Below are 13,489 nucleotides of genomic sequence, written 5' to 3'. Positions count from 1 at the left end.
TCAGAAAGTATGAATTGTGCAGAATAATAATTCATAATATTATTGCTTCATGTCAGTGTAGTATGAAAATGTTATATTTACATTTAACACCATTATTTCTTAATTTAACTGTACTCCCCTGGTCATGTGAAAAAGCACACAGAAATAGCCCATGATTGAGGCGAGTGTGTATACCACCTTTTGGCTAAGCTAACAACGTACATTTTGTGAATAGCAGTGTTTGTTTGTTCCATGTTAAAAGGTCATGTTTTACCCGAAACTGCTATTCATGTGTGATGAAATAGGTCAGGCCGGTGAGCAAGCACCTCTAATTGGAAAACAACAATGATAGTAAATAGTGTCTAGCAGAGTGCAGTGATGCAATGTCTGGTGTCCATAAACATTAGCAAAGCAAAGCCTCATTTGCATAAAATCCTTTAAATGCAAATGATCTCCAGTTGATGCTTGCTTCTGTACCATCTCTGTGAACCCACGCTAATTCCAGCTCCTTGGAGACCTCACAAGACTACAAATGAAAATACTCACGGCCATTAGGAGACTTTAACGCTCTTTGCTCGACGCTCGCTTTAAAAAAAGAAAGAGAAAGCAGTCGTGTTGTTTGCTCTTTGTGTTTAGAAAAGAAAACACACTTCTTTTATCAGATTTTGAGATAAACAAGGTCACGAAGAAAGGGCGTTTGTGTTGCTCAGAGTCAGAATATAATTGGCTGTGTTTTAAATTACACTGTAATTAGCATTTACCATGCTTAATTTGTGCGTGATAAGACAGGAGTCCCACAGGCTCCTACAGTGGAAGTAGCATGCAGTTTCTTCCATATTTGCACGCTTTTTTGATGCCGTTCTAATAGAGACTTTGTAATTGATGTTGTCAGGGCTCTGTGTGCGGGCAGGTGGAGATGTGGATCCAAGTGCAGGACTCTCAGACGGAAATATAACTGAAAACCACAGCTTTATTTCTGGCACCAACAAAACAGAAACCAAACATGAAAACACTAACTGGAACACACAGGCAGGATCTGCGGGTACGACGCGACACTGAGCACAGGAAAACACAGGGCTAATATACACAGGGTGGTAATCAGCGAATGGGCAACAGGAGGGAGACACAGCTGGGAGAGATCAGGGTTAACGAGACGGGGGGAACCAAGCTGCACACACTAACATAAGACAAAGATTTTCACAATAAAACAGGACACATGAATTACTAAACAAGCATGCAGACTTTACACTGAGAGACAGACAGAGACTGACACATGGAACCTGAACTAAACTAAACGTGAGATACAACTGAGAACAAATCCTTAAGCACGGATAAACAGAAACAAGAAATAATCATCATCACTACGAGAACAAGAAAACAATCCATGAAGCAGAATTAAACCGAAATATAATAAACTCAAAATACTGGGTCCAACGGACCCAGAACCGTGACAGATGTTCCTTTTTACACTAACTTTGACTGGAGCTGTTGCTGGAATAGAAGGATCCAGCACTTAAAGGGGAATCGGTTTTTTTTTAAAAGTATTTAAACTTAATGACGGTCAAATTGCAATCAAGTAAACATTCCCTACTATCCTGGTTAGTCTTTTTTCACTCTCTCTGTCTTCCTGCCCCAAATCTGTGATGTTTCACCAGGAAAAAAAAAGAAAAGATGGGAAGAAGGAGCTGAAATGGAAAGCATAGAAAGAAAATGACCCCTGGCGGTTTTCTGCTGCTGCTCCATATCAGTTAACTGCTTTTAAAAAGAAAGCTCATTCGATGTAAAAAGCGCGTGCAACATTTTTACCAAACCACAAGGTCAGACCGCCTTTGATTTCCAGCAGAGCAGCTTGAATTTGCTTCCGTCTTGATTTCAGTGCGAGTTAGGCTCTGTGTTCCAGATGTCATCAGAATCGCTCACTCGTTTGCTGCAGAGCCGCGTGTGATGGGCATGCTTGGCTACTAAAATATTAAAGGCAGAAGTCGGGTGTTGGCAGTTCTAAATATCAAAAGAAACCATGTCTAAGAAATAGATTTTAAAGAATTGTTCAGTTTTTGCAGAATTTTAACCAGTGCTTTTCTCTCCAGGCTGACAAGTTAGAAAATCAACAAACAGAGTAGAATACATTTATTATAAAACAGACAGAAGTACTTTTTTTTTTCTTTATCTACATTTGCCGTAATAGACAAGAAAGCAATTCAGCCACAAGACATGCTGTGTTTTGAGTAATGGACATGACTCACTTCTTCTCGACTGGAAGAACTTGCCCTCCACCCTCGCTGTTCCTCTCTCTCCACCTACACACATAACCTGCCTGCCGAATGTATCAAATTCATTGCTACGGTTGCAGTCAAGTCATTCTGGCCGATGTAGGAAATCACTAACTGGAATGGAAGTAGATGAGGCAGCTTCACTGCAAACATGATATATTACAGCACATCGTCGTGAAGACATGGAATGCAATGGACATCTGAGATAGATGAAATACTGTGAAGTGATATGCATTTAACAGTATCGTTTACTGCCTTAAAAATGATATGAATATGTTGTGTTGTGCATCTGATCCATCTCAGCTAGACGCACATTTCCATTCCTCCCTCCAGTAATCTACAGAATTTATTACAGTCGCCTCCAAAAAAGCTAATAAGATATAAAACATGCATTAGCTCTTTCATCTAAACCTGGGCGGATGTTTGTGTCTCGTGTCAGGAGTCGCGGAGGAGTTCCTCCACTGCACGCAGCACTGCCTCGAGGAGCCGCACCCAGAGGAGCCCCGCCCAGCCGGGTTCCGTCCTCCAGAGGGCGAGGGGTGCAGAGAGCCAGAGGGGCCCCCCCGGCCACCGGGTACAGACCAGTTCCTCCCATAGTCCAGGACTCATACGGCGAATATGTGAGTATTTCCAATATAATGCGAGAACACAGCAGTGAGCGCACGTGTGCAAAAATATGTTTGCGTGTTGCAGTTTGTGTCCATGTGTGTGAAATTGAAGTTTAATAAATTTTTAACATAGTGTAGGGCTGAGTGCCATATCAACTGCTACTCGTTTTTAAAATAAGAATGAGAGAGTTTTATTGAAATATTTCAGATTTGGATTGACTTTTATGTTATATTAAAAATATAGATTCAGTTAAATTTACGTCTTACTCTTTCCATGAGGCAATCTCTGGGGATTAAAAATCAAGCCACTGGAGAAATTGTTATTCCTCTGATGCCCACTTGAGGCTGGCACGTCACCCTCCAAATATGGTCACTGCTGGGTCTTCAAACCCAGCAGTCTCCAACCCCCGGGCCACGGACCGGTACCAGTCCATGAGTCGTTTGGTACTGGGCTGCGTGAGTTGAGGCTCGGGTGTGAAATTTATGGTTTTCAGGGTTTTTATCGTTAACTCGGTTTCCCTGGGTCTTTTCATGTGTTGTAGTCGTGTGTCTTATTTTGAACGAAATATTTACACGTTAGCAACCACAGAGCATCAAGGGGCAGAGAGGAGGAGGTTAGTCTCAATGTTGTTGGTGCATCTCAGGACGACGCTGCTAATAAAGTTACACAATTACACAGTGAATTTGTGTTTATTATTATATTTACAAAATACCACAGTTTTTGTCTCGGTCGTATCATTTTATTTAGTTGTATTTATAAAAGGTTGGGGACTGCTGTTCAAACCAACACGGCAGCAGCAAAAAACGCAAACAATGAGTCTGAACACCAACCAATGACATCACAGTGGTTACATCCATCTTCGACTGAGCTATATTTGTGTCCAAATAGTCTATGATCGTTCTCTATGAATGTAGCTTGATAACATTGTGCTTTCTGGGAAGCTGCAGGTTAATAGTCGATGGTTTTCTTCAAAAACACAACATTTAGGCTTTAAAATGCATGGGTCGCTTTGGAGTCCATCTGTTTTGTAATGTTAGTTTAGTTTTAGAGGTGTTTGTTTTGGACAGTTCCACCCCCATACTATGAAGAGTAGAATCTAGTTTTAAAAATTACATTTTAAAGCACAGGAGTGGGGTTTTCTCCACCGGGGATGACCTGGTTACTGTGGATGAGGGGTTTTCAAACTGTGAGGTGCATTTCCCCAGTGGGAGTGGGAGAGTTGGAGGAAGAAGCCAAGAATAGTGAACATTGTGTTCATGCATGCTTGTGTTATGGAAACAACAGCAGATTAGTTGCAGCAATTTCATTGCTGATCTGTCTGTTCATCAGCGTGGCAGCAGCAGGAGATGCTGCGACATATAGCTGAAGGAGGTGTAATTATAATGTGTGTCAAACATCGAACTCCTTCTCAGAGTCATAACTCTGAAAACACGAGTTTCATGTGCATATTTTTATACTTGGTATAGTTTCTGGTTTCCAAGTATACCAACGTTACTTGGCTGTACACTGTCTCACTGACACTTCAGCGTTGTCCCTTAGGCCTCAGAACTGTTGTGTTTTTAACTACTAAGGTATTCCTCCAGTTTGTACTGTAATGGTTATGTTGCAAACAGAGACTTAAAAAGGATAATTTGGTTTATGTTCTTTGTTCTAATTAGCTTGAATTTAAATGAATACGGGATAAAAATTGAGTTCAGTTTGTAGCCTGTGGCTAATTAATGGACATTATGGGATCATTATTTTCTCCTAAGAGTAAGATGTCTTTTTTTTTTTTTCAGTTTGAAATGTAAACTCTCCTCTGTTGTTTCCTTAACGGTCAGAATGTATGCATCTGATATCTAATTCTGAATTATCAATATTGGAGCAGCATAATAATAAAACAAGGATCACACACAATATCTTGTCTCATATATGAAAAAAACTAGATGTGACTGTTCGAGGTAGTATGTTACATTTTGATGTCATAAAACTGTAACCTGTTTAAGATCCACCGTCTCTGGCAAACTTAAGGCTAGGGTTAGAGGTCAGTCCAAAATGGTTTCAGAAACGAAAAAAATGTTACTTCCAGCCTTCTTGCATGTATTTTGAACTTCAAATTCTTCTGTTATTCACAGTTAGTTCTCATACTACATACTTAATGTTATCACTTAACTGTAAAACAAATATAAATTAAAGTTACAATTTTTTTCTTAAAAGCTTTAAATTATACAGCGGTCCATCAACCTATAAATAGTCCCACAAATTCCCATTTTTTAGGTGGTTCAGATGCCTCTTAAAAAAGGGAAATATAACGCAGTATAATTGCACGACGTTCATTTTGTTTTGTTTTTTAATTCAAATATTTTTGATTTATTATTGATGTATATGTGCTGCACAAATACTAACCAGACGTGTTGAAAATGTTGACTGTCAAATCAAAAGTTCCTTACAGCTTTAAAATGTATATTGTTAGGCTACCAGAACACAGTTAATTCCAGTGAGTAATACTTTTTCAGTGGTTTACCATTTTAAGTTACCATCATAGCTCATATACAGAATCTTTTTCTTACCTCCATCTCATTCTACAGCGTAGACTTCACTTGCAAGCAGGCGGATAATCATGGAGGAGCCACTAGGCTAATTTTTCTCGAGCTGTTGCTAGCTTGCTAACAGATCTTACAGTAATATTTTGTGCCCTTCTAGATTTCAGTCAGCTTTTGCATACCTGAAATCAACATTATTCTTAACAAGCCTAAAAATCTGGGTCCAGAGGCTAAAGAATGAAGTTAATCACCATAACATGAATGTCAGACACATTTACAGTTAAAGAGGTTACGTCCACAAACAATTGTGTAATTGTGTCGACTCAGCACGGTCTATATGGAACACGAAAAATATCTGAGAGTGATGTGTAGGTCTTCCACCTTAAATCAGTGCAGCAAAGGTACAAAACGGTGAAGATGGTATCACCAGAGTACAGAAAATTAACTGTTTGATACTCAAAATGTGGCACAGATGTCTCTCCCAGATGTGTTTTTGTAGTAGTTCACATCCCTGTGGAAAGAAAAAAATCAGTTTCAAGTTCCCTCCCTTTAAGCTGTTTCGAGCTGTTATTGTGGACTGTTCTTGTAGCTTACCTACAGTCTTATGGTAACCTGCAATATCAACAGCTCCCAGAGATGAATACATTAGGCTTAGAGTCAGAGGCTTTTGTGCATTTGCCAAGAGAGTCTCCTGCCGCACTGTCAAGGCAAGTTCCCCAGAGACCCCGGGATCAGCATCGCATATTTAGCAGAGGGAAGGAGCGAGGAGGTGGCCTGCATTGGAAAATTGCCCCAGCAGCCCATACCTAACCACATCTGACAGGTTTATTCAGAGGTTGCAATTCAAATGCGTGGAGGTCGTAGAGAATGACTCCTGGACCAGCTGTTTGCCATCATTGTCACAGTTGTAAACTGTGTCCCGTCCCCCGTCTCCCCCCCCCGTTTCCCTTCCCGACACCTGCACCTGTGTGTCTGTGTGTGAGGGGAAAAAAAGACCCCCAACATCTGCCACATGATAAATCGAAGCACATCGCTGCAAATTAGAGGCTCAATGAGTTACTCTGTATTATCTGAATGTATCACTATCCCAGGGCAAGCGTTCTCTGTCGGCCGCTGACAAATAGGCCCCTGTATTCATCAATGAAATGACAAAGGGATGTTTCACTGCTTTCATTTGTCACCGCTTAGCTTTTGCTCATATACACGTTCCCGTTGTGCTCTGCTCAGCATCGCCACGGGCCAGAACACTTGTTCAACTGGAGGCGTCTTCTCCGCTCTTGTTCAGGAAGAAAGAGCCAGACCTAGATTACCCCCTTGCGATTTTTGTCTTGATGATGCCCCGCCATGCAGTCGGCATGCACCTTTTGTTAAAGGTTCTACTTGCATCAGTATCAAATTACTCTGAAACTAAAACAAAATCACGGAAATGTCATTATCCCGTGTTCCAGTCCTGGCTGCCCCGGCCGTCTTGAGTGCCTACTGTGACTGCAGCCAAATCTCATTTCGTGTAATTCATTAAGTGCATTGAGATCACTGTCTTACCTGCTGCTAATCCCATTGGAGGAGAATTAAACATGATGTAACTCCCATGTCAGAAATGAGGCTCTGGCTGGTATCTTTCCATTCCAGCATTGCCAATATGGAACAGAATCCAAGGAGGCTAACCGAAATAGTAGAACATCAGCTCCATGCTGGAGATGTACGCGAGAGAAACTGTGTTTGTTTCTGTTCACACGGTAGCTGAATTCCTTTGGGTGAGAGGACCACGAAGTGTGCAATGCATGTGGGTTGGAATTGTTTATGTTAAATCCTCCAGGAGCAGTAATCCGTTCTGAGCATTGTGAGTCCTTGCTGACTACTGTGGCATTAAAAAAAAAAACAATTAAAAAAAAAAAAAAAAAAATCTCCCTCAGGCACTTCTCCGCATGTCGAGTCCTGCTGAGAGCCAAGCACTGTTAATTGAATCGTGTTGTCTAATTCACTGTCCTTGTAGCAGTTTTAACCATCGAATGTGATGGTTAGGGAAATATTTTAGATACAGTAACAAAGAAGCTGCAACCAACTGGTGTGGCAGGCAAGACCAGTCATGAAGATAGGATTGAATCCTCCCCACACGGGACCAAACCTGTGATTTGTACTAATTGCAGAGAAAATTGAATTATTCTTTGTTAGCTCCAAACAAATGAGAGTCATCTGTAATTTCTACCACAAATTAGAAATTTCAGTTATCCTCTACTATTTTATTTTTGTATGTGGAGCCTCTAATTTGTTTTTGTGGAGCAAATTATTGCCTCCTTTTCTTTCTCTTTTTAGCCTGATAAAAATGCCTCAAGACAACATATTGCCACAAAATGTGATTTTCTTATTGCCTGGAGACTGACGAATTCTCAGATTTTCATTCAGCACCTCCAGCAGCACGGTTTTATCATGCATGAAGCAGAATATCTTTCTCTCTTCAATTAATGTCACATTTTTTATAAAGCACCAATTCAAAACATCAGTCACCTCGACGCACTTTATATTGTAAGGTAAAGGCCCTGCATTGTTACAGACAAAACTGTCAGAATTGGACAATCTAACCAAACCTATAAGTAAGCACTTGGAAATAGGGGTGGGTTTTAATAATCGATTCATCGATTAAAATCAATTCTGGCTTGGATAACGTGATATTGATTCATTAAAATCCTGAATCGATTTTTTTATATAAATGTATTTTGCCCAAAATTTCAGAAACGTCACAAAATTTTGACAACCACCAAACATTTAAAACAGTAAATGACAGCAGTACACGGCTTCTGCACAAAGACGTAAACACAAAGCGCAGACCCGCAGATCAGAATCAGTGAGATGTCGCCTTTCTCACCCGACGGCACGGACACGGTCGGGGCTGAAAGCCGACAGCTCGCTGATTCTGATGTTTCGGCGGGTCCGCACTTTGTGTTTACGCCCTTTTTGCGCTGATACTGAAGGTGTTGTTTTTATCTCTCTCCAAACAATATTGACCGAACGAGCAGCAAAAGAAGATCCAAACTACGCTTCACATAAACATCGTCATGGACTCCCTCTGACTTTTGCTGTTTTGCTTCCACCAATAAAATCACACTTCATGCACAGCTCTCTCTCTCTCTCTCTCTCTGTACTTCAAGAACAGTTTCCCGTCTATCCCCGAAATCTGTTTTCTGCATTATTCGCTTGCTTGTTACGCATAAGACTACAGTTATTTACAGCGCTGTCGGACAATGTTTTTTTTTCCTTTTACTTACTTCCGAAAAGAAAACCTAATTTCTGCCGTTCAACAGGCTTCTGAACAAATTTAAACTTTTTGAAATTATACAAAATGCAAAACGCTTAGCCGTGTCTCTAATAAAACCGCTGTAACTTCAGAGGTAATGTTCATAAGTTGATTAATGGTTTTCTTTCGTTTTTGGTGTACTGCAGAATATTTTTATAAAATCCCAGGCCAGGAAAATAACTCAAAATGTTAGAAATATTCCAGTGTTAGAAAATCAGCACTGCTCAGTGTTAGCCATTGTTAATCTTCAAAACTGACTAGGTTACTTTTAAACATATAACACTGTGAAAAGTGTTAATTTAACACTCAACAGAGTTGTATTTAACACTCAGAGGTGTGGACCCATATAGACACTCTCCAGTGTTAATTTAACACTAGAGATTTTGCTGTGTAGGCATCCTCTAATTTTTTTATAGATGCAGGGAGGCTACTGTCCTGCTTTTACTCCTGTGACTGAGCTCTGTCAAGCTAAGCGTGTTTTTCAGCTGAGCCAATTGTTCGATTTTCTCAGGAGCAAGGTGCATGAGATGAGCTCTCTTGTTTGTAGTATTTTTCAAAATCCAGACTATTTAAATTTTTTAAACAAATTAAAATATTGATATTTCGTGTCCTTGTATCAATACAGTCTTGCCACGACCTGTCATGACTCTGTTCTGCATAAGCACGTATAGTCGAGCTACATCAGAAGTGAAAGCGGTGAGTGATTTGCAGTGTGCAGATGTTTTTCTTCAGGGCTAATTTATTGATGGCATGAATTCCCTTGATAATACTTGGCAGGTGTGAACAGAATTCATTTAAAACTAAGCCAAGATCAAAACCAAAGGTGTTAAAATAACGGAAGGAAAAACATTTGTCAGGCGTAACACGGGGTAGTGATACTTCAACTTGATGCATGAGGCCAACTTTTTGGCACCCTCAATCTGATAGCGTGAGTAGTATTTCTACCCCTGCAGCAGAAAAGCTCCAGCAAATTCCAGCCTGTCCAGCTTTCTGAAATATGCTGGCAGGAAGAAGCTGAATAAATGACACAAAGCTACTTTGTGAAATTTTTGACCAAGACAGATGACCGAGGATTGCAAATACTGGCTTATTTGTTTTCGGCGCGGCAATATCACGGGGTGTTGTTTTGCCTTCATCGTTAAAAAGTTAAGACCAGTGTGTGGCACAGCTGTATGGAGGCAAGACATTTTTCTTTGAACAGATGGTGTCGTAATTTAGTAATCTTGGGAACAACAAAGCTTTCCTTCTTCTTTTCATTTGCTTAATTTTCTCACTTTGTTGTTTGCTTTTCTGACACCTTTTGTTGCGTTTTTTCCTTCTCTTTAGCACAGGCCACGGCGTGCGTGCACTTTCTGGGAAAAGTTCGTAAAGCGAGGGCTGCACGTCGCTGAACTCATTTGGATTTAGTACAGACTGCTTGGAATAAATCCAGCGCCGGAGTGTCAGTGGCATCCTATCTGTTACAGTGGTATTGTAGAGCACAGTGCCGCGGCCGTGATACGCCTGTTGTAACATGCAGTGCCAGACCCTCTGTTAGTCTTCAGTGGCCTCAGAGGCCAGTCCTTATCTTTTGACAACACGCCTCTCAGCCATCCACTAGCATTCAAATGAAAGACTCACTTAGGAGCTGTTCTCTCTCCCTCCTATCTGTCTCTGCACCCCACCCCCGGCCCCCTTCAACCTCTCACTGTCACACTAATCCTGTTTAGCGCTGGAAACACGGCACTTTTGCAGTATTGTCGCACTATTGTGCTCTGGAAGGTATTTCGAGTAAATGGTATATCAGTACAGACACATCAGATATTATAATCACTTCACTGAAACCATCATCACAGTCTGTGCTCCATTTTTAAAAAGCTTTTTGTGTGACAGACGCCGGTGAAAAGAATCATTTTAAATGTGCCACTGTGATTTATAAACCAGGCATGTTTCGCCTCTCAGCCTTCTTGTAACTCAATTATAGAGTAGCTGCTCTAATAAATGGCAATAACATGCCATTGTTAAAGTTTAATGTGGCCCTTAATACCAGTCAGCGTTGTCCAATGTGAGTGGACAGCACCTAGATAGAGTCACCAGTGAGACGAGATGAGGACTTAGCAGTAAGGGCTTGTGCTGAAGCCTAATTAAAGTTTCTACCAGCGCTGCGACCGCTGTGCTTGGTCTGCATCTGCTATGGTTAAAGAGGGCTTTGTGCATCATGGACTGTATAGAACAATATACATTTTCAAAGCTCTGCTTTAAATTTGGTGCTCCCACACTGGATCACGGAACTTTGTTTATAGCAGAGGAAGCTAAGTCATCAGCTAACGCTAGCAAGATTGTCAGCAGTCTCATTAGCCCTGTGGTTGCATTACCTGCTAATTAGAGATAAGTAATAGACTAATTACAGTAATAGACTAACTACAGCTTCAGTCATCAAGACACATCAAGCTGTACTACATTTGTAGTTATGGTTTGTAATAGTGTTGAGTTGGAGATTTTAACATGGGATCGTATGCGGATTGACTAATTTTTGGAGATTCTTATATAGCGCTGTATAGGGCTGCACAATTAATCGTTAGAAAATCGCGATCTCAATTCATACTTATGTGCGATCTCATTTCCAAATGACAACGATTTTTAAAAAAAAAGAAAAAAAAAAAAAAAGACGACGACGATTGTATCGCATTTTGATCCGGGACGTAATCTGCATGAAAACAAGAAAATCTGACGTGTTAGAAATAGAGAATTAGAAAAAAATAGAGTCAACCTCATTAGAGAAACAGTTTTTGGCAGTTCTGCTTGTGTTTGTTTGATTTTTTTTAAAGCAGGTTGTGTTTTGCCACAGGGTATTGCCATCTTACTAGTAGGCGTAACAGCACAAATGTCAGTCACCGTGGATTTTTATCAAAATATTGTAACCCTGAAAACTAGAATTGTTTTTCACAATAACACACAGGGTTTCTAAATGAATTCAGTTCAGTTTTATTAATAAAGCCCTAATTTTACTACCATATCTCGCTAACTCTGGATTGTAAGGTAAACCCTTCCTATTATGAAGAAACGATTCCCAACCATGTGAAACACGAAGAACTAAGACGTTACTTATTACAGTTATTCATACGAGAGAACCATTCAAATTAAAATAACATGTTCTAACCACCGCCTATTTTATTATTTTTATTCACTATGTTTTTATTTATTCTTCTTAAAAAAAGGCTAATCTGTAACATGGATGTGTCTTTTTCTGGTAACAGGTGAATGAAATTGTAACCTGCTTTTAATAAAAGCCTGGCACAAATAAATTTCATCTTGTCTTTTAATGTTATACTTATTTTGTATAAGAAAATTGATATGTATTGCTGCTATTGCTGCCACATGATATGAAATCAATACAGAACACACATAAAAAGGGATAAAGTTATCCCTGTAGGAATATTGCACAAATATAGTACACAGAGTTTGACGTGAGGAGCTAAAAAAAAAAGCAGTGCTTTCTTTTGTTTCTTTTTTTTTTTTTATATTAATACCATTTCCTTGCAGTCTAATGCTAGTCTAATAGAACCCACAAAGTGCATTTGTGAGGTGAAGTCTATTTGTTTTATTGTAGTAAATTTTCTGAATGACAATGCAGCATCAGCAGAGTATGGAGGCTACTGGCTGCTGATGAGGAGGAAAACTACTCTTTAACTCTTACAGAACCCCCCTGCAGCCTTGATAGCACAGGAACAGAATAATTTTTCTATTAAGATCTTCACATTTAATTATTATTCCTCATACTGAAGGAAATTGAATTCAACAATGCAATTTAAAAACAAATAAAACTGCGTATTGTAGAGGAGTAGGAGAGTCATCTCCCTGGTTACATGACCGCTGGTGGGTCTCAGCAGTGAACTGGAGCTTGTACTATAGATGTGCCATTGCATGGGTTTCCAATGGCGAGCAGCTTCATGCCAAGCCTTACATCACAAAATAGGATGGCGTGATTTGATGCACACTACCACTGGACTCTAGAACAAATTGTGCTTCATTATCTGGCAGTCTGAGATCGTTACCTGCATGACGCCATTGTGCCAGGTCTGTTTGGTGGAGGGGGGATAATGCTGTGGGGTTGTTGAACCCCGCCTAGTTCCAGTAAAGGGGGTAATTAATGCTTCAGCTTACTACAATATCTTGTACAATTTTTGTACTCCCAACTCTGCACGAACATTTTGGAGAAGGCCCTTTCCTGTTCCAGCATAAATGTGCTACAGTGTACGAATTAAAGGTCCATATAAAGACAATGTTGGATGACTTTGGATGTGGAAGGACTTGACTAGCCTGCACCGTGCCCTGACCTCAACCCCATCGAACACCTTTGGGATGAACTAGAATGGAGATTGCAAGCCAGGCCGTCTCGTTCAACATCCACGTCTGTAATCACAAACGCTCTTTAGGAGATTTCCTGCAGTCACACCCCAAAACTTTGCAGAAAGCCTTTTGGGAAGAGTGGAAACTGTTGGTGCTGCAAAATGTATCATACATCTTCATGTAGATGATATTTGTAGGTGGCCCAGTACTTTTGTCCATATGGAGTATCAGTGACTTAGGCTGGTAGACTTTCTCCAGCCCACACAGCTCATTATTTTTAATTAGCCATACCTTTTGTGTCATTAACTATCGAGCTTTAAACACAGCCAGATGTCTGATGTGGTATTTTTCCACATCATTTTATGTAACTCTGCAACCAAGTAGGACAGACACATTCCTTGCTAATTTCATTAACTTTGCTTTCCTTTATACACCAGCTAATTGGTTTTAGTTTGAGACACGGAAAAGTTAAGATTTTTTTCACGGCA

The 13,489-nt window shown here is 40.2% G+C and overlaps 1 protein-coding gene across 1 annotated transcript in view; it reads left to right on the top strand.

Moving 5' to 3' along the window:
- Window positions 1–13,489, top strand: part of khdrbs3 (KH domain containing, RNA binding, signal transduction associated 3) — a 163,920-nt gene that overhangs the window by 119,342 nt on the left and 31,089 nt on the right. Inside the window, exon 6 of the mRNA XM_085346727.1 lies at window positions 2,689–2,869. Within this exon, the coding sequence (XP_085202853.1) occupies window positions 2,689–2,869 (181 nt within the window). The remainder of the gene's footprint in view (window positions 1–2,688; window positions 2,870–13,489) is intronic.

Source organism: Diplotaxodon limnothrissa, linkage group LG22 (assembly GCF_057381915.1).
Source record: "Diplotaxodon limnothrissa isolate DT_005_m linkage group LG22, D_limnothrissa_male_GT1.1, whole genome shotgun sequence".
NCBI classification, from domain to species: domain Eukaryota; kingdom Metazoa; phylum Chordata; class Actinopteri; order Cichliformes; family Cichlidae; genus Diplotaxodon; species Diplotaxodon limnothrissa.
The sequence above is the reverse complement of the archived record's forward strand: the minus strand, read 5'-3'. Positions and strand labels throughout refer to the sequence as shown.